This window comes from Oikopleura dioica, chromosome 1, assembly GCF_907165135.1.
Source record: "Oikopleura dioica chromosome 1, OKI2018_I68_1.0, whole genome shotgun sequence".
Lineage (NCBI taxonomy): Eukaryota > Metazoa > Chordata > Appendicularia > Copelata > Oikopleuridae > Oikopleura > Oikopleura dioica.
Genome location: NC_137291.1, coordinates 1,699,723 through 1,725,775, shown reverse-complemented (window position 1 = coordinate 1,725,775; position 26,053 = coordinate 1,699,723). Strand labels below are relative to the sequence as shown.

At 38.6% G+C, this 26,053-nt stretch overlaps 4 protein-coding genes across 6 annotated transcripts; 2 read left to right on the top strand and 2 right to left on the bottom strand.

The window, feature by feature from the left end:
* Positions 1 to 3,791: 3,791 nt before the first annotated feature.
* LOC145711429 (gamma-aminobutyric acid receptor subunit rho-3-like) lies at positions 3,792 to 6,908 on the top strand. The gene is made up of 13 exons (XM_081789122.1): positions 3,792 to 3,939; positions 4,170 to 4,264; positions 4,363 to 4,435; positions 4,496 to 4,561; positions 4,605 to 4,692; positions 4,755 to 4,859; positions 5,368 to 5,420; positions 5,641 to 5,793; positions 5,843 to 5,904; positions 5,946 to 6,068; positions 6,113 to 6,223; positions 6,270 to 6,414; positions 6,844 to 6,908. Exons 1-13 carry the CDS (start codon positions 3,792 to 3,794, stop codon positions 6,906 to 6,908), a joined length of 1,287 nt encoding a protein of 428 aa, XP_081645248.1.
* Positions 6,909 to 6,972: 64 nt separating this feature from the next.
* On the bottom strand, positions 6,973 to 7,543 carry LOC145711135 (uncharacterized). The gene is made up of 2 exons (XM_081788864.1): positions 7,273 to 7,543; positions 6,973 to 7,223 (listed from the first exon to the last, which is right to left on the bottom strand). Exons 1-2 carry the CDS (start codon positions 7,493 to 7,495, stop codon positions 6,976 to 6,978), a joined length of 471 nt encoding a protein of 156 aa, XP_081644990.1. The 5' UTR covers positions 7,496 to 7,543; the 3' UTR covers positions 6,973 to 6,975.
* A 56-nt stretch (positions 7,544 to 7,599) lies between these two features.
* Positions 7,600 to 8,449, bottom strand: LOC145711428 (uncharacterized). The gene is made up of 3 exons (XM_081789121.1): positions 8,339 to 8,449; positions 7,908 to 8,266; positions 7,600 to 7,867 (listed from the first exon to the last, which is right to left on the bottom strand). The coding sequence occupies exons 1-3, from the start codon at positions 8,405 to 8,407 to the stop codon at positions 7,600 to 7,602; spliced, it is 696 nt and encodes a 231-aa protein (XP_081645247.1). The 5' UTR covers positions 8,408 to 8,449.
* A 1,988-nt stretch (positions 8,450 to 10,437) lies between these two features.
* On the top strand, positions 10,438 to 25,625 carry LOC145695921 (uncharacterized). Of its 3 annotated transcripts, XM_081772971.1 has the most exons (14): positions 10,438 to 10,613; positions 11,292 to 11,508; positions 11,560 to 13,040; positions 13,128 to 13,169; positions 13,634 to 13,699; positions 15,523 to 15,696; positions 18,361 to 18,828; positions 19,428 to 19,517; positions 19,592 to 19,681; positions 19,756 to 19,845; positions 19,920 to 19,976; positions 24,085 to 24,510; positions 24,552 to 25,074; positions 25,118 to 25,625. In XM_081772971.1, the coding sequence occupies exons 1-14, from the start codon at positions 10,596 to 10,598 to the stop codon at positions 25,396 to 25,398; spliced, it is 4,023 nt and encodes a 1,340-aa protein (XP_081629097.1). In that variant the 5' UTR covers positions 10,438 to 10,595; the 3' UTR covers positions 25,399 to 25,625. The 3 variants fall into 3 exon arrangements, with proteins under 3 accessions (XP_081629097.1, XP_081629098.1, XP_081629099.1); XM_081772972.1 differs by lacking the exon at positions 19,756 to 19,845; XM_081772973.1 differs by lacking the exons at positions 19,592 to 19,681; positions 19,756 to 19,845.
* The last annotated feature ends 428 nt before the right edge of the window (positions 25,626 to 26,053 follow it).

The window sequence follows — 26,053 nt, the reverse complement described above, 5'->3', positions numbered from 1 at the left end:
GGAATGAACACGGTGATTTTTGCTCAGGCAATTTATACAATTTTCGCGGCGAATACAAAAGTCGCATTTGGTAACTCGAATGTCATGGCTGTAATGAAAAGGATAATGAAATTTTCCTAACAATCTCAGTCTCAGATCGTTGAGTCTGTTCTCATCAGTTTATCCTTATCAAGTTGGCGCGTCAATTTCTGACTTCAAATCGTCTTGGACCGACTACTTCACTCAAAATTCAACCGATCCAGATTATTTTACCTATGAAGAATTGAGCAGCAAATATCTCGTCACCCTCGTCGTTTTCACTGGAATCTTTCAAATCCTCTTCGCTCTCTTCCGCATCGATCAGCTGACTGTTTTCATGCCGACTTCAGTCATGTCAAGCTTCATCTGCGGCTTGGCCGTTCAAGTCTTCATCGGACAACTAAAGAATATTTTCGGCTATTCAAAGGATCTGATGCCTTCTCTTTTCGAGCCCGCTGGAAGTGTCAAAATCGTCATCGCCAGTTTCCAGAACTTGCCGATTTTGAATGTTTCATCCCTCACGTGAGTTTTGAGTTTTGATATTTTTTGATAAGATTTTAGGATTTCTGCGATTGGTCTGATTTTCATCTCGTCATTTTTGGAGATCAATAAATCTTATGAAGGGTTAAAAATTTTGGCTTAACCAATAAAAGGAAGTTATTTTACTCGATTGCGTTTTGATTGGCCGGCAGGCCAAATACGGGAAGCTTATTGGTCTTCCATAAATTCACCTCATTTTTTTGGTTTGTGGCCAAAATTTTTAACTCACGAAAGAAAAAAGCGCTGAGAAACTATCAAATTCCATCCGAATTTCTCATCCTTATCTTCTCCATCATCTTTGGCTACTTTTGGCAATACAAGTCAACATTGGACGTTGTCGGAGAATTCAAATCTGGCTTCGACCAACCAGAACCAGTAACTTTGAAAATGATAGAGCTAGTTCTTCTGGACTCTTTCGTCATTGCGATTACTGGATACTTCACCACTCTTGCTGTTGAGCAAAGAGTTTCAGAAAGCTTGGAGCAGGATCCTGTCAATGTTGCGCTGATAAGTGGCTTGGCCAATTGCGTCAGTGGAGTTTTTCATGGTTTACCGGCGATGGGCTCTGTATCGCTTTCTGCGTATTTGGCTGGAAATGATGTTAGGACGAGGGCTCTAGAAATTTTCACTAGGAGAAAAGCTGTTTACTGATTGGTCGAGTATTTTAGCGCAAATTTAAAAATGATTATTGAGCCAAAATGAGAACTAGAATTGTTCCAACAACAAACATTCTCGTCATTCTTTTATTTTACTACCTCCTCCCTGACGTCATCAGATGGCTTCCAAAATCCGTCCTCGGAGTTATCATCATCATTCACGAGCTAAGAGCGCTCAAAAATTTCAAAGTCTTCCTTGAATCCTGGAATTTCAGAAAAATTGATGGCGTTGTTTGGCTTCTCTCATTTGTGCTCACAGGATCAGGTCTTTCTTAAAAATTCTTTCAAAAAATGAATGAAAAAGATCACGAAAAAAAGTTCTTTTTGGACCAAAATGGGGGCTGTTCAGTTCAGTGGTTCTCCAGCTGGCAAATTACTTGCTCACTTATTATGGAAATAAAATAGAAATTCTTGGCCAGCTTGATGATGGATCCTTCAGAGATAGCAAATTCTTTCCCGAAGCGAAACCGATTCAAGAGGATGGAATCTTTTTGCTGAGATTTCCATCTGCTCTCAAGTAAGACAAACAAAATGTCCCTTTTTATCGGGTCGAAAATTTTCAGTTATGTTTCGACCTCTGGAATATTGAGCAGCATTATGTCGATCTCTGGGCTGAACAAATCATCGAATCTGATTCTCGATTTCTCGAAATGCTCCTCTCTCGATTTTTACTCCGCCGAAGCTCTTGGAAAATTCATCGTCTCTTTTGAAAACATCTTGCTTACTAACATCAGTACTCCTGTTTACGAAGCGCTGAAAAAAGAAATTCAAGATGATCGATTCCCATTTTTGATTGTTAGTACAAATCTTGAGGCGATCGAGATTATGAAGGAGAAAGAAGAGGAAGGAGAAAAGGCGGATGGGATGAATGGAAGAGGAGGAAGAAGAGAAAGAAAAGATTTTTGCATCCGACAAGAGTACTTTAACAGAGATCACAAATACTCAAACTTCTACATTTACTGAATAAACAAGAAGAAAGTCTTTTCTTTCATCCGAATTCTTCATCTTCTATTAGACCTTTTAGACGTTCAGAGTTGCCTCTGCTGACTTTAATTATTTATAGGTTGAGTATAACATAGCCATGTGTTCAAATCTTTTTTTTGCATAAGTGTCTGTTTTTCTCTCTCTCAAACTTTGAACTTGTGAATAAACAATAGTCCTAGAGTAATACAACCACAGCTCGAAAAATCAGCAAGGTTTTTTACGAAGAAAATCTTTCTGATTACAGTAGTTATAGTATTTTCTTTACAAATTGAAATAATTTGCTTTTATCATTTATTTTCTTGAAAAAAATAAGACATCAGAATCGATTAGAATATTTCTTTTCCTTTTTTGATCCCTCCATATTCTGATTTATTTTTTTTATTCTCAACTCGCCCTGCGCGTATAAAATATTCAGAGCTAAAGACGAAATCCTCTGCTGATGGCGCACCTGAGTCGCCGAAGCTCTTGTGCGTAAGTGCTTGAAGCTGACTATCGTCCCTTTTTTTCGTTGCATTACTCTACTGTATTTTCGGAGCGTGATTTTCTTTACAATTCCGGATTTTTTGATATTATTATAACGACAAATAGAGCTTTTATTCTCGGCAAGAAGAGCCAGTACAGGTTTGTTAAATCAATTTTTCTTTTTGCTTTTTTGGCCTTTTTATTATCAATTTTTGACTCGAAAATGTTTTTTTTTTAAAAAGCTTTTTTAGCTTGAAATCAGCCTTCCAATGTTGAATCATTAGATGGACTTATTTAAGAGTTTTCCGAAAAAAATAGTTTGATTTTTTCTTTTAGCCAATAAGAAACCAATTCGACGCCAAAGTCAACAATCCCAGAGCTTTTTCATCTTTTGTATTTGAAAGGACGTTCTAAGGGGGTGGTGTCAGGAACCGACGAAAATTCTGACAAATCTTGCGTGAAAATTTTCAGTCAATCAGAAGCCTGCCTTCGGCTCTCCGGCCAATCAGCAGCCGAGTAGTCGCCCACGCAAAATTTGTCGAATTTTTTAACGGTTCCTGACGCCACCCCCTTCTTAGAGTCCCTTAATTAAGGAGCTCAGGAGTTTCTTAACTTAAGAACCTTAGGTTTAGCCAATGAATAATAAAATTAAACATATCTGTCCAAGTAGAACCACTTAGTCCGTGAGCTGTTTGTTTCTTTTGCTCGGTTTTGAACCTCGCCAATTTATTTCAACATGAAATTGATCAGAACTGATCTGATCCCATGGATTTACGCTTGGCGAAGATCATCCCCGCAAATAATATTTAATGCGACCACAGAATGAAGAAATCGATCCCTCCTTTTATCAGCCTTTTATTTGGTTTCATAGGCAATAACTCAACTTTAAAAGGTCCTCAAAAAATTAATTAATTAATAGCTTTTGAGGCTTTTTGAAAATCTAGAAAATTCAAGGAAGTTTTCATTTTAACCATCAATTTTGAATAAAAGCATCAAAAATAAATTATCCAAGAAGACAATTTGAAGATGAGTTTTCATGCAAGAATTTCAACTTGATTTATTTTGCATTTCCATCAAAGCCAATTCAATCAAAAAATAGTTTTTGAGTTCAGATGTAAATGGCTCGTCAGCATGTTGATTCTGCTTCTCGCGGCTGTAATCCCTTCCTCGACCGCCGCGGGAGGATCGAACGAAACGAGTGCGCCGCGAGCGCTAGAACGCGTGCCGCGACAGTCAGAAGATGATGTCGCTGAGAAGATTTACTTTCTTCTCAATGAAGGTAAGAAAATTTCAATGAGAAAAAATTATGACAGAAGAATCAAGTCGATTTCAAATGTAAAAATGAGCCAATCAGAGGCCATTGAACCCTATACTTTCTCTGATTGGCTGAGAAAACCCATACTGACCTATGATTGGCTGAGCCTTCTTTACAAAAGATCCCCTCGTTCTGAGGTTTAAATGCCTTTCAAAAATAAGGTCGAAAAAACACCATCATCAGCTCTTTTTCAGGAGTTGGCTACACAGCGATGCCAAGACCCGCCTCAGGAAAACCACTCAAAGTCTTCCTTTCGGTCATGATCGAGTCAATCACCGATATATCTGAGGTAAAGTCGATATTGCACGACTCGCCGAATATTTATCGCCATTTACTTTATGCTTTCTCTCTCGCCGAATTAAACGATGCATGAATAATTTTGTTCAGGTTAATATGGATATGACCCTGACCATCTGCATCCACCAGGCCTGGCACGATCACCGTTTGCATTCAAAAACAGGTTAAAAATGCCCTTTTGACTCGTTTCGGAAAACTCCCTTTCAAGATTTTTTGAAAACAGACGAAGCATACGCCATTCCGTCCGGCTTACAGTCACGTGTTTGGGTGCCAGACTTACACATTCAAGGTACTTAATGCTTCCTTGCTGTTTCTCATGAATTCTTAAACAGGGGCGAAGAAAAGCGTCATCCATCAAACAATTTCGCAAAGCAGTGCTCTTCGACTTCGAAAACGAGGATTCTTGGATTTGAGTTTAAAGTAAGCCGCTCAAAAATACCCCGAAAAATCCATTCTCGAATTCAAAACTGACTGTATTTCAGAATGACAACGACTGTTGCCTGTCAAATGTCACTGTTTAATTTCCCTTTGGATACGAATAACTGCTCCATTACCATTCAATCTTTTGGCTATGGCTCCAGGAAAGGGTTCAACGTTGCTCTTTTGGGCCTTTATTTGAATAAATTATTCGTCTAACATTAAGGAAAGAGTCTCTCTTGAGAGATAAAAACTCCATTTTTGCTAAAAAACAGTATGAACCCTGATTGAAAGTGATCTCCAGCTTCTTTGGATCAAAGGTCGGTCGCTCATTGAAATGTTCATTAGTCGGTGTTTTCTTGACTTACTTAACCCGTTCATTATTAATAAGCTTGTTCAGGGCAAAGGGATGAGGAGCTCTTCATGGACAAGACGATGGTTGAATCAATGCCGAAATTTCGCCTCAGGGACGTTTTTTTCGCGACAAGAAAATAAATATGGGTATCCATTCATGTACTAGTAGGGTGGGAAAAGTCATCAAAGATAATATGCAGCGGGGTTAGGGTTAGGCGAAAGCCAATTTTAGAGGAAAAAAGCGCCCTCCCCCGTGTTAGGGTTAGGACTACGGTTAGGCTAAACCAAATTTTTTAGATCATATTTTGAAAAAAACGGACTCAGACACTATTCGTATCACGAAAAGAACTGGACTTACGGAGGAAAGCTTTATAACGGTAAGAATGGCTGATAAAAATCGATCACGTGAATGGCAGGTTGAGCTCGTCACGTGGCGGCAGACGTCAATGAATCGGATAATCTGACAGCCCTTTCCATTTTACATAAAAAAACTGTTTCTCGTCAAAATCAGAAAAATCAGAAAAACTTGACAAAAAATCAAAAAATTATCTGAAAACTATGAAAAGGTTGTTTTTTCGTTCAAAATATATTTTTCAGTTACTGTCTCTCAACTGGCTGTATCTTTCGAATTGGAGCGCTACCTTCTGTCGGTCTTTTTCCAAAGCTTCTTTCCTGGAATGATTATGGTGATTCTTGGTGGATTGTCGATGTTTCTAGATGCAAAATCAGTTCCAGCGAGAGTTTCTATGGGTGAGCACTGCTGCTTCTCTGAATTATTTATCACGCATTTTGTTTAAAGGGGTGATGACGGTTTTGACAACATCGACAATTATTCAAGGTCTGAAGAATTCGCTGCCACAGGTAATGATCTTCACGTTTTTCGAGTCAAAAGATATTTCTAGGTTTCATACTTGACCGCATTGGATATCTACTTGTGGGCTTGTTTTCTATTCGTCTTCGCGGCAGTTCTAGAATACGTCGCATTGAACATCATGGTGCGCCAGAGAGCAAATGCGACTTTGAGGGTAAGATAGCGGCTCTCTTTACCAAATCGATTTTCTATTTCCAGGCTTCGTATTCATTCGACGAAGATGAAGACGATCATTCAAACGAAAGTGGACTGCAGAATGGACGATGCAACAATTATAGCGGCCAAAATGGATCGGTTCCTGTTTGGAATGTAAATTCTCAAAATTCGAAATCAAGGAGGAAAACGATTAATTCAGAATATTGTCAGGCGAAATATCGCCGACGATGACCTGAAAAACATGACAACATACAAAAGCGACAATAGAAACATCAACGGAATTACGGGGAACCATAATGAAGCAGAAAAAACGCAGCCTAAGAAGACGAAACTTTTTGCTGTCGGTAGATTCAAGTACGTTTTTGTTTCAATAATTTGTTTGATAAAAATTTTTATCAGAAAAAGAAGATTTCCGAACATCAAAATGTCCGATTGGGTCAGAAGTCCGTCGAACTTGGAGAAGAAATTTCGTCTTATTTATTTTATTTCTTTTATAGGACAGGGTTCTTAGTCCAAGAGTGGCTAGGGTTAGGGTCGGATAAAGGGTTGGTGTCACGAATCGACAAAAAAATCTCGCCAAATTTTGCGTGGGCAGCTACTCGGCTGGTGATTCGTCCTGGTCGGTCAGCTGAATCGAGGCTTTTGATTGGATGAAAATTTCAACGAAAATCTTGTCGAGGTTTTTTGTTGGTTCCAGACACCCCCAGGTAACCATGTAGCTGCTTCACACTTAAGGGGTGCCCTCCCTTATTATTTTAAAGACCCTTGAAAAGCTTTCAATATCGCATACTGGACATATTTCACCCTTTCCACGAGGCACAAATCTGACGATGACTGATGATGAAAAACAACGAAAAAAAAGCTACTGCGGGGTCAAAATAAACTGCCAATTTTGAGTTCATTCTTTATTCAAGTAGATCAGCAATCACATTGATCATTTCTTCGACGTTTCTGTCGACTGATGGCGCAATGGTCTTGCCGATTGCGATTGTCGAAAAGCTCTGCTCGCAATGGGCAGCTCCCTTCCACACGGTCCATTTGATATTTGCCCCGGCTTCGCTAGCGGCCTCGTAAAACAGCCGCTGGTCGTCGTAGAGGATGTCGATTTCCGAGGTGAACAGGTGGGTTTCTGGAAGATGCCAGAGTGCCTCGTCTAGAAATTAAGGAAATAAATAGGGCTTCCTTCTTCTCAGAGGACTAACCAGAGTAAAGCAAAGGCGAAAATCTCGGGTCAACAAATAGCTCAACCTCTTCATCAGTCATTTCCGCCGGCTCTAGATCTCCTTCGTCTTCTGACCCCAAAAATCGCTCCTCAATGTTTGGATAGACTTGAGCGATTCGCTTGAAAACAGATTTATTTTTCATCTCTTCAATAAACTCGTCGGTTTTTGCCGAAATTCCAAAGGCATGATTTGCACCCGCCATTCTCCAGAAATCCTGAGTCAGGACGCCCGTGGATTCGTTTTCGTCGAATGCTTTTCAATGATGATTTTTTGAAGAATCTTTTGAATTATTATTTTTTTCATTTTTCAAAAATAATTTTTATCAACATTTCCTTTCATTCGATGCGTCAGAAATTGCGTGCAAGGATAGACCGGAACAAGGCCGGCAAAATTGAAATCCGGCATTTTGAATTTGACTTCGATCGCCGTGACAATCGCAAGTTCGCCTCCCGCTGAGTCGCCAGCGAGAACGATCTTGTCCTTGTTGATTTTCAGCGATTCAGAGTTGTTGATGATGTATTCGGTAGCAGCAATGCAATCGTCTGATGGAGCTGGAAACGGGTGTTTTGGCGCTCTAGAATTTTTTCTCCTTCAGTTTGTAGATTAAAACTTACAGTCGATATTCAACAGAGGCGACAGTGATTCCCTTTTGAACAGCGATGCTCGAGTAGAACGAGGAAACAGAAGGAACATCTCCAACGATAAATCCTCCACCATGAAAAAATATCGCAACAGGTTGATTTTCCTCTTCAACAAGGTCTTTTCGTCGCCAAAAATGAATTTTGTACTCTCCGTTGTCAACGATCTCTTCAATCGCATCCTCGTTCGTTGGAGTTGGCATCATGGCTTTTTGCATGAAGCCGATTGCAGCTCTAGAACTTGTCGCACTTCTGACTTTTTCCGTCAAGAAGAAGATCGAGTTCCAAATGTTATGAGCAACAGCTCGGCGAAGATAATCTGGCGCATGGTCTACCTGAAAATTAAAGATTTTTATGATGAATAGCATTCGGATCGAAAACGATTCAGAATTATTTTCGAGACTTACAGGCCGAAAATGAAATTTATACGCGAAAAGAGCGACAAAAACGGCGAAGATCGCCCCTTTCTTCAACATTTTTCTCTGCAAAAATGAGCGAATTTTTGTCCAGATATTTACTCTTTGATCGGGCGTAAATATTTGATGAATAAATTTTTGACTCATTGCACTTTGGACACAGAGGTCAAAAATAGGACGTAACTAGAAAAAAAACTCAAGATTTTTCAAAACAAGAAGTTCATCAGTGGTTTATAACTTATAAATTATAAGGCTGTTTTTATAAGCGATGTAACATCTGGAGAGTTCATAAACTTAGCAAAATAATTTATTGATCAAGTCCCTGGGTTGTTAAAATAGGCTCATAATAAGTCTGCCTAAAAATAGTCTCCAAGGTCCTGAAAATTTTTTTTTCATCGGTCAACATGAAGATGATTTTTAAAACCTTTTTGGTCTTCAATTTTCGAACCGAAAACTCAAATCTGATGGGATCGAATCTGCTAGATGAACCATGCAACTTTCCCCTTTTTAACTTTTGGGAAACAAGATACACCTGAAAACTTTATTTCGGTGAAATAAAATAAGGGCGCTCCTTTGTTATATTTTCTTCCAAAGAAGGGCTCCGAAAAATCCAGTTCTGGGCTGTTATAAATCACAGAATTTGCATCACGCTCTAAGCTCATGGACACCGTTAAAAAAACCTCGAAAAGCGTCGATCAACCGGAGCCTCATTAAAAATGCTGACAAGATAATTCACAAGGGTAATTATTGCCTTGGCTCGTTCATCCGGTGAGAAAATAATAACGAGCTGTTTATTTATGATCCTGGTCATCATCATCATCATCTGCTGAAGGCTTTTAAACATGGTCAGATCCGGTGTGGTTAACCTGACTCGCGAAATAGTTTTCCGGCAATAACTATAGCTATTTGGTAATTGTGCAATTCACATTTATGTGGCTCCTGACGTTTTAGACGGGGAGCGAAATTGAATAACTGACTGTCACGCCAAAGAAAACGATTTTCTAGAAAATTGGAGCGTTTTTTCTTTTCAATTGTCATTAAAGCTCAAGATCTTAACTTCGGCCTTCCGGATTTCCTAGATCATTGATCATAAAGACATTTGATGCAAAAATTCCTCGTTATTCTCCTTCTAAATAATCGACTTAAGCACCATAAAATTTCTTAACATCTGATAAATAAGTAATTTAATTTTCATTTGAAGGTGATACCATTAACAAAATATGCTTTTAAAATTGACCTTTCATAGCTGATAGATTAAATCAATCTTTAACAAAAATGTCCACTTTATTGAAGCCATCAATTTGTCCCTCACAGACCAGGGAGAATGAGTCTCAAGCAGATGAGTGTCTAGGGATATGGGTCGGTTGACGGCGGAAACCCGATGAGTCTTACCTAAGATGTATCTATGAATAAGGAGGTTTTCACTTCAACCTTTCGGGATCCCAAATCTTTCGGGATTTCCGAACCTTTCGGGATCGCGCGAATCATTCGGGAGTTTTGTTGCGGATTCTGGTATAAAGAAGCGGTATAAATGCCGAATAAGGGCATTTTACTAATCGAAACGATGACTATATCTACCTTCGTTGAATTCGATGGCCTAGAAAGGCTAAACCTTTTATGAATGTTGAATTTTCAGTCTAAGAGCCGAACTCGCCAAACTCGTCATTTCTGCCCCCTTTTTTAAAAGCTTGCTAATCTTTTTTTCAAATACAAATTCAAACTACAGTATCAGAAAAACTTAGATTCTATTCCTGACAGTGTGGAATAGCCTGTTATCAAAAAAAGGGTAAAGATCCCCATTTATCATCATTTTTGAACCAAACGAGTCTTGAGTCAAGACATGTTGACTATGAGAAAATGCGGAATCGTCAAAAAGGCGCTAGTCCGGGTCTTTAATTAAGAATTTTAAATTTTATGACAAGCGTCACTACCGGACTTGAAAAAAGAAGCGCGAAGCTGATTATGATCATCAGCACGGAGCCGTTACGAGCGACAAAAAATGTGCCCGTGACGTCGATCATTCTCGGTGCAAGGTGGCGCCTCAAGAAAAAAAGTAAAATAGATAGTGTAAAGCAAGTTACGCTCAGTCCATTGTTCCGGCTCTTGCTGCTTTTTTGCTCCTGTCATCTTTTTTTCTCTCTGAAAGTTGGCTGCTTTGTTTCAGTCCTAGAACTCAGAGAGGCAACAAGATACATTCCAGAGACGGTGCCAATTTTTTTTTAAATAAAACAGAAGAAGGATTCACAAAATGATAAGATATATACAGGTTAACAACTAGTACAACATATCTTTTTATTTTTTCTCGAAAATGACTCTTCCTTGATTTCAAAGTCGATATCTATGGAATAACTTGACTTCGAAAATGTCCGGCCTTGATTCAAGTGATTTTTATCCCCCTGAAAAATGTTAAATTCACCTTTGTTGTCAAGGGTATAATCTATGCTTGATCCAAAAACATAGAAGTTTTATCCTTTGACGAAATTCAGGATCAAATATAATTGAAGTCAATTTATGACACGATTCTCTCTAAAAGAATAGAGAATCGAAACAAGTCAATAGATCAACTTCATCTTGGTTATTTTAAAGCCAAAGACGAAAACATGTATGAAGAAATTATGACCTGCGGACTTATTAATGACCCGGTCATAAATACATTTTTATAAGTTTATTGATTCGGCTATAACATTAACTTATCTGCATATTTATCAATTTTGGCTCTACTCTTGGTCTTTTTAAAAGTCCTACAGACTTTGAATCATAGGATAAAATATATCGTTCGATCAAAATCTGTGGATTGAGTCTGATTTCCGCGCTCCATTTTATGATTATCATTAGTATGTTTTCTCATGATTGTTAAAATAAAACTCGCACATCAAATAATGATAGAATAGTTTAATTCGGTGTGAATCGCGATAAAATGAATTGGATTATAAAAATATTTTAGGCGCTGCTCGCGCTGACGAGTGTGCCGCTGGTGACAGCTCAGAGTGTCTTGGACCTCGACTGTACTGCTAACACAGATTGCTATCCATACATGGCGTTATGTCAACTGTCTGGAAAATGCGCATGTGCTTCTAATCTTGACTACGTTGCCGTCACCTACGATACAGCGGTTGAAGTCAACGGAGGGTCTTTCACAACTGTTTGCGAAGTCCAAACTCGTAAGTTGAAGATTGATCATCAAGTAGCAAAATTGTAACATTTTCTTATAGCTTGTGATGTTTTGGAGCAAACCTACGGCGAATGCCCCCTCTACTCCTACTGTCAGCTCCCTGGACTTGGTGAGACAGAAGCTAGCTGCGTCTGCGTTGACAACTACGAGAGCACAAATTCAACTGGCATCATCGGTCAAAACGGAGTTGGTTGTCAGCGAATCGACCCTTGCAACTCATATGACTGCTCTTCAATCGCGAATTCTGAATGTGCGGCTATTTCTGAATCAGAAGCCATGTGCGTTTGCAGCAATAACTACGAACTCTACGATGAATCGGGAGGTAGTTACACTGAAAGCTCAGACACCACTTTCGCCAACACTGCAACAGACAAAGTCTGCAACCCCTCCTTTCCCTGCCTGGAGGATACCTGTGGTGGTAACCAAACTTGCGTGACAGAAGATAACAGTGGTCTTCCTACTGCTTACTGTCAGTGCGACACTGGCTACTGGGATTCTGTTGATGTCGACGATAAAGTTGCCATGGCTGATGGTGGTCTCACTTGCGAAGATCTCGATGAATGCTCAGACTCAAGTCTCAACACATGTCTCACTTCTCAAACTTGTGAGAACACTGATGGATCGTACGATTGTGTCTGCGCTCCTGGATATTTTGACAACACGAATAGTGCGACCGTCGCAGTGGCGCCTTGTATTGCATGCTCAGGACCAGGTGCAACAGAGAACAATGGAGAATGCACGTGCACAAGCGGCGCTATTCTTGATGATACTGACACAAGTCTTTGTGTTTGTCCAGATGGATATGTCGATAATGGAAGTGGCTGTGCGGAAGTAACCACAACAACCACAACAACAACGACGACCACGACCACTACAACAACGACGACTACGACTACTACAACAACGACGACCACGTCTACTACAACAACGACGACCACGACTACTACAACAACGACGACCACGTCTACTACAACAACGACGACCACGTCTACTACAACAACGACGACCACGACTACTACAACAACGACGACCACGACTACTACAACAACGACGACCACGACTACTACAACAACGACGACCACGTCTACAACAACAACGACGACTACGACTACTACAACAACGACGACCACGTCTACTACAACAACGACGACCACGTCTACTACAACAACGACGACCACGACTACTACAACAACGACGACCACGTCTACTACAACAACGACGACCACGTCTACTACAACAACGACGACTACGACTACTACAACAACGACGACCACGTCTACTACAACAACGACGACCACGTCTACTACAACAACGACGACCACGTCTACTACAACAACGACGACCACGTCTACTACAACAACGACGACCACGACTACCACAACAACGACGACCACGTCTACTACAACAACGACGACTACGACTACTACAACAACGACGACCACGTCTACTACAACAACGACGACCACGTCTACTACATCAACCACAACTACGACAACAACGACAACTTCAACAACTACTACGGTATGAGAGCAGAGTTGATAGAATTGGTGCAAATAGAATTCTCGTTCATTATAATTTAATAAATCACATGCATACAATTATTTTTAGACAACCACAACTACAAGCACGACAACAACTACAACCACGACGGTGATTGCTTACAATTTTGCTTCTTTTAATTTTTCAGATCACATCTATGACAATGGTTTTCCGAGAGGAAGACCCGCCCTGCATATCATGGGAATCAAATGAAATGACAGCAGGATAAAAATTGTCATTATGAGCTCATGAAAAACCTTTTCCTATCAGTGAGAGACCGACCTGGTATCTAATAAACCCGGGGGATATCCGAGACCGACCAACCAGACCATTTGCAAAAATAAAAATGTGTGAAGAATAGACCGATTTTTTCATTCAAAAAGCTAGAAAAAGCACAGACCATAAGAAAAGACCCTTTGATATTTTTCAGTCAGCGAGCTTGTCAAGAAAGAAATTTTTTTCTGCTGAGTACGCGAACAAAAACGTTACTTGATGGCTCAAGTTCGCTCGCATCGCACTTTTAACATGAAATCCTTGTACTCTATATACGACCAAGTTTTTAAGAAAAATTTTAGACAACTACGACAACGACGTCTACGACAACAACAACAACAACAACAACGACGACGACGACAACAACGGTAATAAAATAAAAAATTTATAAAAAATGAAAGTTTTTAAAGAAATATATTTTAATTTTCCATGTTTGATACCGAGAATTTCAAGCGTTTGCCCCGAGAAAATCAAAAGTTGTCAGACGTATATGTCGACTTTTGAAAATCAAATTTGCTGGTCAGCCAATCAAAGCTCTGGAAAGCCTAAGTGGCAGCGCTTCTCGGGTTTAGAGTCTGAAAAACTCGGTATTAATTTTTTGCTAATAAAACAAGAATCATAAAATCATATAAGATAAAATTTTTCCTCCGTTGCCAAGAGCGTAGCAGTTTCGATGCTAAGACATGCTCGGAGACTCGAAATACGGCATAATTGTTGGAGAGAAAGGCTTATTTACGCCATTCGCTTGGTAACGGGTAAAAAGGGTTTGGTTTGCATAATCTTCAAGAAAATAAATTCAAATTAACGTGAAAGTGTAAAATTATTGGATCATTTTAATTTTCTTCTCATCGGATTCAGCGTATTTGAAAACCCCTGAAAAAATGGTACTTTTTCTTTTGGTGTGAAAACGCGATAAGCGCGGCATTTCAAAGGCCAAAAGTATCCAACTTTGTTCCAATTGATTTACAGAGAACTAATACTGACAATGTAAATCTTATTTAATAGACTTTTAGATAAGGGTCTGAACTACTTAGCAAATTTTTAAAATCTAAAAATATTAATCCTAATCCAGTCATTCAGTCATTCAAAATGTCCAAATTTTTACAAAAGCGCGCGGCTCTTCCTTCCTCCCTCTCACCTGTAAAAATGACCCCATATTACTGAAAATTTAGCCACAGACTAAACTTTTTGTTCCTTATTCAATCGTTAAAAAATTATCCTCAGAAAACAAGGTATTGCTCTTTTTTTTGGCGAGAGAAGACTCTCAAGTTTAAACCTACATAAGTACTCAAAATAATATGTTTATCCGTCTGGTACTAGATTCATCGAAAAGACCGCTCTTTACTCTACAAAAATGCTTTCATTGGTATTTGCTCAGAATTATATCTGGAAGCACAATCGCGCTGGTCGTTAGTGCACTTGCAAATATCTCAGCGGGAATCATGTGCTCGTGAAGTAGGTCAGGCGCACTAGGAGGCAAGCATTTTTCCTTCGATAATCAAATAAAGAAATGCTTCCATGAGATTTTTAAAGATTATTTTAATCGAGTAAAGAATGCGCTTTTCGATGAATCAAGTTACAGACGGATAAACATATTATTTTGAGTACTTATGTAGGTTTGAACTTGAGGTCTTCTCTCGCCAAAAAACAGAGCAATACCTTATTTTCTGAGGATAATTTTTTTACGATTGAATAAGGAACAAAAAATTTAGTCTGTGGCCAAATTTTCAGTAATATAGGGTCATTTTTACAGGTGAGAGGGAGGAAGGAAGAGCCGCGCGCGCTTTTGTAAAATGGGGACATTTTGAATGACTGAATGACTGGGTTAGGATTAATATTTTTAGTTTTTAAAAGTTTGCTAAGTAGTTCAGACCCTTATCTAAAAGTCTGATAAATTAGATTTTTATTGTCAGTATTAGTTCTCTGTAAATCAATTGGAACAAAGTTGGATACTTTCGGCCTTTGAAATGCCGCGCTTATCGCGTTTTCACAGCGGAAGAGAAAAAGTACCATTTTTTCCGGGGTTTTCAAATACGCTGAATCCGATGGGAAGAAAATTAAAATGATCCAAGAAATTTTACACTTTCACGATACTTTGGATTTATTTTGTCCCTTGTCAATCAAAATATAAACGAGTCTTATCTAAAACACTCGAATAAAAGTATTGAATATTTATCATGATGATTTTAAGACAACGACCACGACGACGACGACAACAACAACCACAACAACCTCCACCACTACAACAACAACAACTACGACAACAACCACAACGACGACAACAACAACGACAACAACTTCAACCACAACTACCACTACAACCACTACTACGACAACAACAACTACGACAACAACGACAACTACGGTAAAATACGAATGATTCATTGTCCATTGAAAAGAAATTTTCACTCAATCATTTCTAGTTCTTTGAAAATTTTTAGCACTTTTGTTAACTTATAAAAGGTGCGAAGACGCAGCACTTGTATAAAATGCTTCTAGAAGAGTAAGGAGCTCGTTAAAAGGCATTTAATTCCGGGTCCCTTCGGTTAAAAATTGTAAAGCATGAAAACTTGCGTGTTACGCGGAGAAAATATTGCGGATTATTTGAATCAACTAGAAACCGATAGCCCTGGTTTGAATAGAAAAGTGAGGCAAGGCTTGCAGCAAAAAATTTTTATTCTTCTCTGTAGTTAACCCGTTAACAGTCGCGTGGAGATCTAATCTCCACGGCGCCTATGAAGCGCTCTAACATGGACCAGACTCAATTTTTTTGAAAATTTTTGCATTTTTGAAAAATTTAATCGATTCTCTATCCGCTAGTATAATTTTCAAAATATTCTGCGTGAAATTCTTCTCAAGAGAAGCAAAAGAAAAACTTCATTCAGCGAAAAAAAGGGAAAGAGTAATGCAACACGCTCGCCTTTTCTCTTTTTTTCCCTTTTCAATGGTTGTCAGCGCCGAAACTGACGTTACTTTGAACCCAATTTTCAGTCATAAGACGACCAAGAGAAACAAAAAAACAATGGTCAGATGCAAGAGCAGACGCTTCTGAATCACCCTGTTTTCTTAGAATTTACTAAGATTGGCCATACTCTACAGAAATCGTCAAAACGTCCGTGGAGATAAGATCTCCACGCGTCTGTTAACGTAAAATATCGCACGCCCAGTTAACGGGTTAAGGGACCCAACCGACCGAGCTCTGCGCGCGCTTCTCGCTCTTTATCATTCTCACTCTTCAGCTGGCTTATTTTTTTCGATCATCGTTATTTTTTGTATACTTACTAAACTATTTTATATAGTCTATTTATGCTCTTTCATCTTAGTTTCTTAAAAATTTTCATAGCTTATGGCTACTCTGAGTTTCCAAGAAAAATTTGTAATAATTAAGTTTAAGAACCCGCGATAAATATGAATTTCGTTACTCTTTAAGTATCCTTTACCATTTTAGGTAGATAAGATTACAAGGTGAAAGTTTTAGTCAAAAAATTTTTCTATTGATATAATAAATTTTGACGAAAATCGGCTTCAAAAATTGGAATTTTAAATATTTTCTTTTATAAATATCTATTATTTCCTCGTCAATATTTTAGGTTGATGATGAAAATTAAAACAAAAAATTATTTTCGACAAGATTTCAAGAGCTCATATCTCAAAAACAACACGTGCTAGCAACTTAGGTTAAGGGTTAAACATGAAATCGGCGCGGCGCAGCTGCCCGTTCAGCGCCCCGCCGTGACATATTTTTCAGAGGTCCGTCAAATCTGAGTATTTTTCATAATTCTTTTTGTGTTAAGATCATAAAGGCCTTCACTTTCATTAAGACAATTCTGAAAAGAATCGTAAGCGTAGAAATATGAAAAAATGGGATGATTTGCTCAAAGTCTATCTCCTCCCACAATTTTCGTCCGATTTTTCCCAAATAAGAACCATTTTGTAGAGCTCCGTCTACTCTACAAATTCGTAGACTAATTTTTTAAATTTAAATTTTATAGATTTTAGACGGAGCTTTGAAATGAGCGCTCTCACTCCGCGGCCGCCTTTTTCTCACGCTGCGCTCTTGCTTATGTCGTTTTTCGAGGGAGCGCTCATTTCCAAGTTCCGTGTTAAAATCTATAAAATTTAAATTTAAAAAGTTAGTCTACGAATTTGTAGAGTAAGGTACTTTCATAAGGTTGAGAATAATTGCATGCACATCCTAAGGTGTTATCGACGGGGCCAAGTATTTTCTCGCCGAAAAAGATAATGTCTTTCCCAGTTATAAGAAATTTATTTCCACATCACATAGCTTCTCTTGAAAAATATGCTTTAATATGATATATTAAATGTCCTTTTATAATGCTTATTATAAAATATATTTCAGTTAATATATATTATTAGCTCTAAGAACCTCTTGAAGTGTTTTTTGCGGATACGCTAAGAATGATAATTTTGAAAGGAAAGGTAAAAGACCTTTAAGACCATCATTTTAATCGTCTTCACTTATTTCTTAGCCAAGTCATGAACATTAAAAGGATAAATACTATGGCTTTTTGCTCAAAACCTAGCTTCGTCTCTTCAAGAGGTTTTTGAGTTCATTTTTCGTGACTCAAAGATTTTTTATGATACAGTGGGTTGCGCAGTTGTTTGCCCCTTTGCGATTGCAGCTTTGGTGGCCCCTTTGCCCGCGCTTTCTCTATTTTTCCTTTCTAGACTCGCTCAAAGTGATTGCAGAAAAATAAAGACACTCTGATAGATTTTGTCGCATATTCAATTTGAGTAAACGGGAATAAAAAAAAGAATTCTTGACCAAATTGACTATTTATATCTATTTGAAAAAATATAAAAATCCTTAGATATGGCCCTAAAAAGTTTTTTCAAAAATATTTTTGCTCTTCAATTCTCTCGACTTTGGCTCAAAGTTTGCTCTTCTCAAAGCGTAGAGCTAGAATAATATTTCCGCGGAAAATCCAGACCCACTCGGATATGAAACTATAATTTACGGAAGTTTGGACTACAATTTTTGCATGTTGATTCTCATAGTAACTTTAAGACCACAACAACGACAACAACGACATCAACGACAACCACTACTACAACAACTACTACAACGACTACAACCACGACGACGACCACAACGACGACTACGACAACAACAACTACAACAACAACAACAACTACAACGACAACAACAACGACAACCACTACAACCACCACCACTACAACCACCACCACTACTACAACAACCACCACCACAACCACGACAACGACTACAACTACGACAACGACGACAACAACTTCCGCAACAACAACCACGACTACAACAACAACGACCACCACTACAACGACAACAACGACCACCACTACAACAACGACGACCACCACAACCACCACAACGACTACGACATCAACGACCACAACTACAACCACAACAACGACGACCACTACAACCACAACAACCACCACATCTACAACGACAACTACAACCACGTCAACTACAACCACGACAACTACAACAACGGTAAGTCTTAAGGGGGAGGTCGTCAATATCGGGGCTTTTCTTAACAATTAAGGCGGGAAAACCTGATTCGGTATACCGTTTACAAAATTCGAATTATCCGTTGTACAAAGAAGGGTTGAAAGATTCCACCGGCGAAGACAAAAAAATTTTTTGAAATATTTTTCAAAAATAAGGGTCGGAGTGAGAGCATCTCTTTACCAAAAAATCTCGGAAAACTTATTTTTTTTCGACGATTAAGGGATCCCCCTTGTTTTTTTGTACTTGATAAGAGTCTTTATTTGATATTTTTAGATTACTCGTATTCTGAGGATCATTATGATGTACATATGACCCCTTAACGAACATCTTGTCTCAAAATTTAAGCCTTCAAAAATTTCAAAAATGCATGTTAATTGTAATTTGTATATTGAAATTACGCGAAAACCGAATTTTTTCGATTTTTCAATGTCAGCGAAATAAGACATATAAGAGGTCTATCGAAAGCTAAGAACGCACTAAAATAGAATATTATAACCGAACTAGAAATATCAGCCTCATGTTGGCGCTAGAAAGCAGAAAAACACTAAAAATATCAATCAATCGATCTATCAAATATTCAGACAACGACGACAAGCACAACCACAACGACAACAACAACTACAACAACAACAACGACTACGACAACAACTACAACTACGACTACGACAACGGTATTTGTTAAAAGCAATTTTATTAACAACGACATAGTTTTCTTTGTCTTTCAATGCGATAACACAATTTTAAGACCACGACAACAACAACCACAACAACAACTACAACAACAATCACTACAACAACCACTACGACAACAACAACAACTACGACTACGACAACGGTATTTGTTAAAAGCAATTTTATTAACGACGACAAAGTTTTCTTTGTCTTTAAATGTGATAACACAATTTTAAGACCACGACAAGAACAACCACAACAACAACTACAACTACAACGACTACGACAACGACTACGACAACGACTACAACTACGACTACGACAATGGTATTTGTTAAAAGCAATTTTATCAACAACGATATAGTTTTCTTTGTCTTTCAATGCGATAACCCAATTTTAAGACCACGACAACAACAACCACAACAACAACTTCAACTACAACGACTACGACTACAACGGTAAAAATTGCTTTTTCTTTTCACAATTTAGAGCGATACGAAAGGTGTAAACATCACATGTTCAAGAGTCTTTATTTTTCTATTATTTTTTCTCTCACACATTTTTTTGCAAATGGTCTGTCGGATTTTAAATGGGTTTCAAAAGGTCTCGGTCGGTGATTCGGTGTTATTTTTAGGCTTTTTATTTTCAGAAAGTCTATGTAAGGAATAAAGATAAATTTTGCAATGCATAATTTCAATCAACGAACACGCGAAAAGATGCAGCAATATCAGCATCAAAAAGAACTTGACGAAAAAGATGATATGAAGATATTTCTTAGAAACTCGGGATCGGTTAACGATGTTTCCTTCGAAGAGAGGAGTTATCATTCAAGCCTATGATTCGAGCCATCCAATATCTCTTGAATCTGGGCAAGAAGCAAGGGTTAGGAACTTTAAACTTTCAACGGGGGTAAGGGGGGCAAAGCCCTCTGGTTAAGGCAGGGCTGCACAATTGGATTGGAATCCAATTGGTTTCCAATTCCAATTGGATTGGATTGGTAAATTGGTTGGAAAAAGGGGGAGAAAATCAGGGTCTGTCCAATTGGATGGCAATTCCAATTGGAAAATGGGGGTCTAATTGGCAACTGGTCGCCAATTGGTAAATTCGCAAAATGATTGGATCGAGCCACCTCCTTCCACATCGGAAACCGAATTTCCGATAGCCGATCGGCCCCTTTAATTTAAAGGATCAAGGAACGGGGCTGAGATTCCTCCTATTACGTTCGTCTTTGGGCTCGTATTTTGATTTATGTTTGAGTTTGGGTTAGGTTGAGGATTCTGGTTTAGGTTTCAGCATCAGTTCAAGCTCTCCAGTTCGAAGGGGGAGGTTATTCGGCGAAGTTTTCGGAAAAATATTGCTTACCGGTCAAAAACACCTTCAGATGGTCCGCGCCGTTGTAGCAATTGCGCCGTTGTAGCAATTGCATTTGCACCATACATGGTGCATGCAGTAATTCTCCAAATAAGCCTATTTCCAAACCCTAACCCAAACCGAGAGTAGTCCAAAGGTAACCTTAGGATAGCTTATCGATAAACATACAGTGAAAACCCATTTTAAGGCCGATTTTCGGATGACAGCGAGTTTCAAAAGTGGCCTTAAATTGAATATTTTTTGTCTCGAGTCGGATGACAACAATTTTTTTCCTTTCTTGGGATAAAAAATGATGAATGAGGGTAACAGGGTTATCGCATATTTCTTTCGCTCGAAAAAAGTATAAATCACGGACTTTTTCCAAATGTGTTCTTTGAATTGAACTCAAGGTGATTCTTTCTTTCATTATTTCAAAAATAATATTCGAAAAACACGTCTTAAAAAAATCAACTTGACAAATGCGAAAAAAAGATATGAAGAGATTCTAGCGAAGACGTCAAAGAATAGTGACCTGAAGAAGACAATAACTGGGGGACGGGCGGCTACGTTACAATTTGTAACGCCGTTACAAAAACTCAGATTTTTTTCGCAATAAATATTATTTTACATCCCTCAATTCTTTTTATTTCGAACAGAATAAGCAATAAGGTATACCAAAAAGTAGTTTCCTTCAATTCAAGCGCGAAGCGCACACTCGTTCAATGATTTTGATTTTGAATTTTTGTAACGCCGTTACAATTTTGACTACTTGTTACGTAGCCGCCCTACACCCCAATAACTGAGCTTTTTCGATAGAAAAATGGTCTATAAATTCGTCTGCGTGTCTAAGCACGCCTATATAATGATAGATTTGAACTCTTGGACTCAAAATCTAAGTAAAAATTCTAAGAGGACCGTAAGAAATCATCATCAATAAAAAAATTCGAGACAAAATCACCGAAGAGTACCAAAAAAGAGAAATAAAAAGTTTCATTTTTTACCAACTCTGGATAAAACACAAGACATCCCGCAGTCGAATTATATAAGTTTTTTCAATTGACACTGCAACTTGCAGATATTGAATAGAAATTGAAAGAAAGTGGCCTTAAAATGGATTTTTCGAGGATGACAGATTTTTGGGATTTTCCGAAAAAGTGGCCTTAAAAGGGTCGGCCTTAAAATGGGTTGTCACTGTAGTTGGAAAGAACACCCGAAAACCGCGTGCGCGTGCGCGAATTTTTCAAAATCCAAGTGAGCGTGCGTGCGTGTGCGCAGATTTTCAAAACCCGCGTCACGCGGGCCGCGTGCGAGTATTCGTAAATCCCGCGTGCGAGTGCTTGCGTGTTTTGCGTGTGTTTTTTCCAACTATGTTGATAAATAGCCCTTAGTCTGTCGATAAATAGCCCTAGTTTCTTCCGTTTTTTGAAACTGAATATCACTTCGGTGAGAGACCTAATTCTTTGACCCCTGTTCCATAGATGGTGTACCCTGGCGGGCTAAGGTTAAAGGATTACAGTGGTGTGAGGAGTTTCCGCACCCTTTTTGAGTGCTGCGTTCCCGCACCCCTAGGCCGCACTTTTTCTACTATTTTCTTCTAGAAGTAGCAAAAGTGAGTGCTGCGCTACCGCACCCTTTACCCACACTTTATGGGTGCGGAAACTCCTCACACAACTGTATATGATATACAGACAAAACGGACAATTCCGGAACGGGCAATTCCGGAGATTTGAGGGAAATCGGTAAAATTTTTGTAAACGCACAATTCCGGAAATTTCAGACAAAAAATTCAACTGAGAGGTCTATTTTGTATATAGGACCACCTTTTCGCGAAATATTACGAAGAATTTTCAGAAAAGAAATGAGAGAAGGGTCAAAAAAGCCATGAGTAGCACTAAAAAAGCCCATTTTCTGGTTGACACCCTTAAAAAGGCACTTTGGAAGCAAAAAATTTTCAATTAGAATTCGGACAATTCCGGAGATTTGGCGCTTTTCCCCGAAAAAAAAACTTCCGGAATTGTCCGTTTTGTCTGTAATTTATGCCAAGTGAACTCATAAAAACTGAATTTACCAATAAAATCCGATTCAATTGTAATTCGGCTGTCCTATTGGAAAACTAGTGCCAATTGGAAGTTTGATTCCAATTGCCAATTGGACATCCAAATTCCAATTGGAATTGGCATTGGATTGGAATTTGGTTGGATTGGCAAAATTTGGGTTGGATTGGATTGGCAGTTGGTTGGAAAAATCCAATTTTTTTTGCCAATTGTGCAGCCCTGGTGAGGGTCCCGGGGGGTTTAGCCCCCTGGGTTATGTTAAGGGTGTTAACAACGATCGGATAACGGTCTGTCTTAAGAGTCGACCAAATCATTTCTTTTTATTTAGCTTATGCGGATTCCATATCTTTTTTCGGATCTGAAGTATCTCATCTTGATCACGAGATACGCAACTTTCTATGGGTGCGCTTATGCACTAGCGCTCAGTAGAATTGCACTGTTAGAAAGGTCATTTTTCAATTTCCGATTTTATATATGATATAAATAATATGTCAAACTATATATTTTCTGAAAGCTGGAAAAATTCTCTTTTCACCCATATCGATAAGATCAGGTAATGTTTTCAAAACACCTGCTCTTTTGCGCCTGTAAGGGGGATAAAAGGATTAATCAGTAAAAATCGGAGCGCACTTGGACATTGTCGAAGGATCAAACTATTAGCCCTGCGAAAATACGAAGTATAGAATTTTAAGAACAATATAAGAATTGATCTTGAAGTCTGTGAAAATCGATTTTTACCTTTTTATTTTAAAACCAAATTCAAAAGGAAAAATTAAATTAATTGTGTTGCTCGTAAATTATTCTGTATAGATAACATCCAGCAATTAAACTCCTTACAAACACTTTTATCCAGTAATGATTATCAGGTTGAATATAAGCTTGAACTCTTTTTATTGAAATTTCGACCTGATACAAGTATTTGACCACCTGTTCTTAGCGGATCGAGAAATAAAATATTTATTCCACAAAATGGAAATTCAAGGCATTTAAAACTCTTGCAAAAATAGTTTAAAGATTTACATTTGTCCGCTTTTGCTACAAGGGCTCCTTGATTTTTCCCGTTTCGATAAACCAAACATTTTTTTAATAAATTATATCATCAAAAAGCAATATAATGTAAAAAATGATTTATCAAAGAATAAAAGATAATCTCTCGTTGAAGACTTCGACAACGACTACGACAACGACAACAACAACGACAACAACAACCACATCTACGACAACGACAACAACTACGACTACCTCAACAACAACCACCGCTACGACTACCACTACAACGACCACCACTACTACAACAACGACTTCAACTACCACGACAACAACGACAACGACCACAACAACTACCACTACGACTACCACTACAACGACCACCACTTCTACTACAACGACTACAACTACCACTACAACCTCGGAAGCGACAACAACCACAAGTCCATGCTCTGGTCAATCTTCTTACGACGGCACAAGCTGCGTTTGTTTCGATATTCATGGTGTGGAAATCTCATCTGATGGTTTGTCATGTGCATGCGGCGATAACATGACTTATGATAGTTCGTCGAATTCCTGCACCTGTGATTCCGGTTTCTACGTATGATTGTCTTTTTTCTTTACAATACAAATTTTTTTTAGATGACAGTTGTTGGAGATTGCCGACCAGCGAGTGAAAATGTTCTCACTTGGTGGGACGATAGCTGGGGTAGCTGCACTGGAGGCTGGCGTCATCGCAAAGTAAACAGCTGTGCACGGGAAGATAAAGGATCTACAAGCGCACCATGGTGGAGCCGAGATTGCTTCAGATTCAAGTTTTCTGAAAAGTGCAACGATGCTTCTCTTACCAATGCAGATTGTACAGATTGGTTTGCTGAATACAATTCTGGATCCGGCCTTTGTGAATGTAAATCTGGCTACACAATGACCGAAAAAGGATGCACAAGCTGGAATAACGTCAAAAATGATGCTGGCGATAGGCTTATGGTTGAAATCCAAGCTCGATTGACTCACATCCACTCTACTGGAACTCTTTCGACAATTAATGATAAACGGCTCGCTGCTTTCGAACGATTTTTTGATAACATGGAGAAGAAGGCGATCAATAAGGCGAAATCGGGGTGCGGAAAGAGAGGCAGAAGCATCCATAGCGACTTCATTGGAGGTATTATAGAAATGTTAAAGTACTCTAATTTTATATTAACTAGCTCACGAATCTCTCTATGCTGATTTCCAGACTCAATCCGCCGAAGACATCGGAGACTACGATGCTCTTCGAGAACTAGTCTATCTCTACAATCACTGGCAGCAGCTTCTTCTCTGGAATTGCCCAAGCTCAGGTTATGGCAACGATCCTTTGGACGCGACAGATGCGACGGGAGAAACCTGCACCAATGCAAACAAGAAAGCGACTTTCAAATGCCGAATTCAATTCCAATTCGACATTCTCTTCGACAGAGTCTTCAAGCAAAACACACTCGAATGGTAATTAATTACCAAGACCGATGAACTCTGCCTGAAACTACAATCTTTTTTCTTTATTTTCTGCCTGTAAATTTTCTTTTAAAAAAGAGGGGAAAGATTGAGTTAATAACAGATCCCTGGCCTGGCCTGTCAGTTGTGATCTGTTATTGAAATAAGGGCTCAAGGTTCTCTCTGCAAGTTCAAAATTTACTGTCAATTCTGTAAAAAATATATAGTCACAGACAATTGAAATTGTCAGAATATGTTCCCAGATTGCCTCAATTCCAAATTGAAAAGGAGAATCGAGACAATGAGTCCGGCGAGACTTGTAATAGAACATATTAAATGATAATGATGCTCAGACGTCATCTTTTATTCTTATATGAATGGTAATTGATAAGTGATATGAGGAAGAACAAGAAGAAAATGCTACAATTGAGAGTCATAATTTGAGACTGCATCAATTCATCTTTTCAGACATATTTTGGCATAGCTTAATTTTTGATTTTCAAAAAAGGAGGAACACTTTGTTTGGTTAATTGTGCTCTTGATTTTCTAAATATTTATGATTTCGAAACATGGTCACGTGGTAAAAGGCACTTATGGATTTCTTTAAAGAGTAAAAATCTTAATACGAACTTTTCAAAAAACGTATGAGAAAGTGTTTTTTGACAGGGTTA

Bases quoted from the DNA above. Each gene is read 5' to 3' on its own strand.
- LOC145711135 (XM_081788864.1), bottom strand. From the start codon at position 7,495: ATGGCGGGTGCAAATCATGCCTTTGGAATTTCGGCAAAAACCGACGAG. The intron at 7,224-7,272 runs GTTAGTCCTCTG...CTTAATTTCTAG, and splicing joins TTCGCCTTTGCTTTACTCTG to ACGAGGCACTCTGGCATCTT.
- LOC145711429 (XM_081789122.1), top strand. From the start codon at position 3,792: ATGTTGATTCTGCTTCTCGCGGCTGTAATCCCTTCCTCGACCGCCGCG. The intron at 4,436-4,495 runs GTTAAAAATGCC...TTTTGAAAACAG, and splicing joins CCGTTTGCATTCAAAAACAG to ACGAAGCATACGCCATTCCG. The intron at 5,905-5,945 runs GTAATGATCTTC...AGATATTTCTAG, and splicing joins TGAAGAATTCGCTGCCACAG to GTTTCATACTTGACCGCATT.
- LOC145695921 (XM_081772971.1), top strand. The intron at 13,041-13,127 runs GTATGAGAGCAG...AATTATTTTTAG, and splicing joins CAACTTCAACAACTACTACG to ACAACCACAACTACAAGCAC. The intron at 19,846-19,919 runs GTATTTGTTAAA...CCCAATTTTAAG, and splicing joins CAACTACGACTACGACAATG to ACCACGACAACAACAACCAC.
- LOC145711428 (XM_081789121.1), bottom strand. From the start codon at position 8,407: ATGTTGAAGAAAGGGGCGATCTTCGCCGTTTTTGTCGCTCTTTTCGCG. The intron at 8,267-8,338 runs GTAAGTCTCGAA...TTTAATTTTCAG, and splicing joins ATAAATTTCATTTTCGGCCT to GTAGACCATGCGCCAGATTA. The intron at 7,868-7,907 runs GTAAGTTTTAAT...AAAAAATTCTAG, and splicing joins GCCTCTGTTGAATATCGACT to AGCGCCAAAACACCCGTTTC.